Source organism: Anneissia japonica, unplaced genomic scaffold (assembly GCF_011630105.1).
Source record: "Anneissia japonica isolate Jap-2015-1 unplaced genomic scaffold, ASM1163010v1 scaffold10470_len9344_cov186, whole genome shotgun sequence".
Lineage (NCBI taxonomy): Eukaryota > Metazoa > Echinodermata > Crinoidea > Comatulida > Comatulidae > Anneissia > Anneissia japonica.
Window position 1 is genome coordinate 1 of NW_022750225.1, and position 3,161 is coordinate 3,161.

At 35.4% G+C, this 3,161-nt stretch overlaps 1 protein-coding gene across 1 annotated transcript in view; it reads left to right on the top strand.

The window, feature by feature from the left end:
• The first annotated feature begins 1,040 nt into the window (after window positions 1-1,040).
• Window positions 1,041-3,161, top strand: part of LOC117121274 (WSC domain-containing protein 2-like) — an 8,272-nt gene continuing 6,151 nt past the window's right edge. The window contains exon 1 of the mRNA XM_033266408.1: window positions 1,041-1,236. Within this exon, the coding sequence (XP_033122299.1) occupies window positions 1,137-1,236 (100 nt within the window). The 5' untranslated portion in view covers window positions 1,041-1,136. The remainder of the gene's footprint in view (window positions 1,237-3,161) is intronic.

Below are 3,161 nucleotides of genomic sequence, written 5' to 3' on the forward strand. Positions count from 1 at the left end.
AGGAAAAAATGGCGGCCATTTTGAAACTGCTGGCAACCCCCCTTACGTATGAAAAAAAAATGTTGCACATACTTTTTTGATTTATCTATGTCTACTCTACATCATATCCAATTTTTAAAAAATATAGTAAAAAAAAATGCAACCTCTGATATTGCTACATTTCGGACTGGACTATATTATTGAGAAGGAGATCACTCGGCAACAGATCCCTTTGACGCGACAAACCTATGTGTTCCCCGCTTTTGGATCGCGCGCGGGCGTATTACCCTATAATTCACAATTTTTCGTTAGTAACAACTTGGCAACGACATGCATTTATACGCTTCCAGCAGAGCAGTTGTGCAATAAAACGATTTTAACCCATTAAATATCTTTATAATGAACAATGTTCCCCTGATTAGATTTTTTCGGGCTTTTGGTATGTTATTATTTGTATATTTCAGGAACGAATTCCGTAAAATATTTATGTTAAAATTACTTCTGTTCGACTATAAAGCTAAGTCAGCGTAAAACTGAAAAATACTCAGATTTTGGATTCATTTTTCGAATAGTTAACCCTCGTTAACCCTAAAATGACTTAGTTTATTATAATCCTTAATCATTTAATCATTTATTAATTAATATCTGTTAAAATTAGAATTGGCGAATTTTGGCCAATTTATGAAAATTGAGGTTAAAATATACTATACTTTTATAGGTCATGTAAACGTTTCATTAAATTCGAAACTTTTCTTGGAGGAAAATATTAATATGTTTGATATTTTATGAGAGATAAATGTATCAGCTTCAAAATAGAAAAGATTGCGCAGCCATAGTGATTGACAGTATGTAGTGCGCATTGAGAGGTGCTCTCCATTTCGTCATGTTCAATTTTTTGGTCAACTATGCCTGCTGAAAATTTGATGGCGGGGAACACATGGGACTTCAAAGGCATCGCGCAAACGTTCTTTACGCGCTGCGGCAACTTTAATCTTGGTTCATTTGCAGAGTAGATGCTTTTGTTTATCATTAGTCTCGAAATTTCTCTAGATTTACAATACTGTATTAACAACAGTAAAAAATATTTTAAACTTAGATTGCAGAGAACGAAGTTGCTGATATTGCTTATTCTGGGCCTATCTATCCTGTCCATTTATATGTTCACAAATGCAAGATTGAACGATGGCGAAGATGTAGGCCTACCCTTACTTGTAAAGTCCAGGTCATCAGCGGAGAAAAAGAATGCTTTTGTGGAATGTAAGTTACCATTGGCCAATATAAAATACTTTACAAGAATGTTTGTTGTTGTTAAAAGGTTTATTACATTTGCTCTTTATAGAATTACTATTTCTTTTTTTATTAAATTATGTAACCTATTGCAGACATAGATCATATATAACCCTTACTTACTTCCTTAAAATAATATTATTACACATCAAAAGTCTGGTATTTTTTCTGGATTTATTAGGAGTAAACACCAAAGATAGCCCATTAAAGTCTAAAAAAAGACTTATTTCCAGTGGGGTCCTTTTGGTGGTGATTGCGCAGTACACCGGGAGACAATCCCCTACTCTTTTTTCGAAGAGTGTACTGCGTTCTTTAACGTGCACATGGGCCATAAATGCACACGGGACCGACGGCTTAAACGTCTCATTGGAAACAAACTACAAGAATATTTTTTTCAAGCATCAACTGTTTAAACAATCTGATTTGCTACAGATTGTACATCACGTGGCAAGCGATGACAACTACATTGTTCCCAATACAACCACACCAAAAAATAAATACATAAAATAAAAACAATTAAATATCTGAAGTTTAATTTCAACCGTTAAAACTATAAGTAGGCCTAGTTTGATATGTTTGAGCGAATGTTTCTAAAAACACAATTTGTGATGAAGATATTCAAAACTCCATAATAGATTCAGTCGATTTTGGTTCGTCGTAGTAAAAAGCCATTAAGGCATTACAATTTGTTTTGTGTTCCAAAAATCCGGCCCGAATTCACCAAACGGTGCGAAATCGCTGAAAATCAGCCCTTTTTGAGCAGTTTTTTAAACATATCTTCGTTAATATTAGGCCGATTTTTTTGGCTGTTTTTGTAACGTGTTCCTTATTTATTCAGCTATAATGTCATGTTATTTTTAATTTTAAAATCAATGAGGTGTCGTCGGAATTTTTTTTAAGCGAAGTCAGTTGGCGATTGCCCAGTGTATTAACTCCTATCTGTTTACAGAATTTTGCGATCGTGTTTACAACACTCTCACTTCTGAACGAGTCGGCCGATTTTAACGGCTGTTTCGGTACGTAAAAATAGACTAAATAATCTGTCTGTTAAGCTAAAAATCAATATGATTGGATGAGAAGTCTCGTCGGAACGCCCATTTCTTTAGAGACTTTGACAGGATCTGACACACTTCGACTAATGGTAAAGAATAGGCGGCAGTTAGACATTCCCGAAAAGCCCGTGCTGGTGTAAGGTTGATAGAAAAACAGCAGTTTCTCAGCTAATACCTGCTTAAAATTCACCATTGTTGTATGAAAGAGAAGAGAAGTCTTTTCTGATTTGTAATATGTAAACATAGTTAGTATTAAGAGTTTAGTTTTTTTGTTATGAGCAGTTTAAAATGTCCAGTTTTTTTCGAAACCAGCAGCGTGATTTAGCCGTCTTGATGGACTCGACCATTATACATGTAGGTAAAGGCGGTCAAGCGTCTTGGCTAAGATGGTCTCCATGACTTCCAATTTGTATTTACAGTGTTTTTATTGATGTTACCATTAAATATATATCAAATATCGTGACAGACCAAAAAATGTGTTATTATAATTTTACAAATAATGATTATGTGCCTATCATTCACCTCTAAGTAAAGTGGTACGGTCAAGCTTTTTTGACTGGGCTACACTATGCAGCGGAGAGATTAAGATTGAGTGATAAAAACTCTACGCACTGAAATTAAATAGGTTAAAAAAACAAAACAAATTGTAATGAACGGATGTTGTTTTGGCGAAAGAGGGCTAAAGGCCAAATCAGACAGCGTCGTACGACGCAGCCCGACGCGATTTGTTGTCGCGTCGGTTCTGTGTGAGTTAAACGCAGACGCGATGGTGTGCGTCGGGGGGCGATTTTTTTTTCCGTACGAAACATTTGCATGAAACTTCACTCGGGGCATCTCGGATTG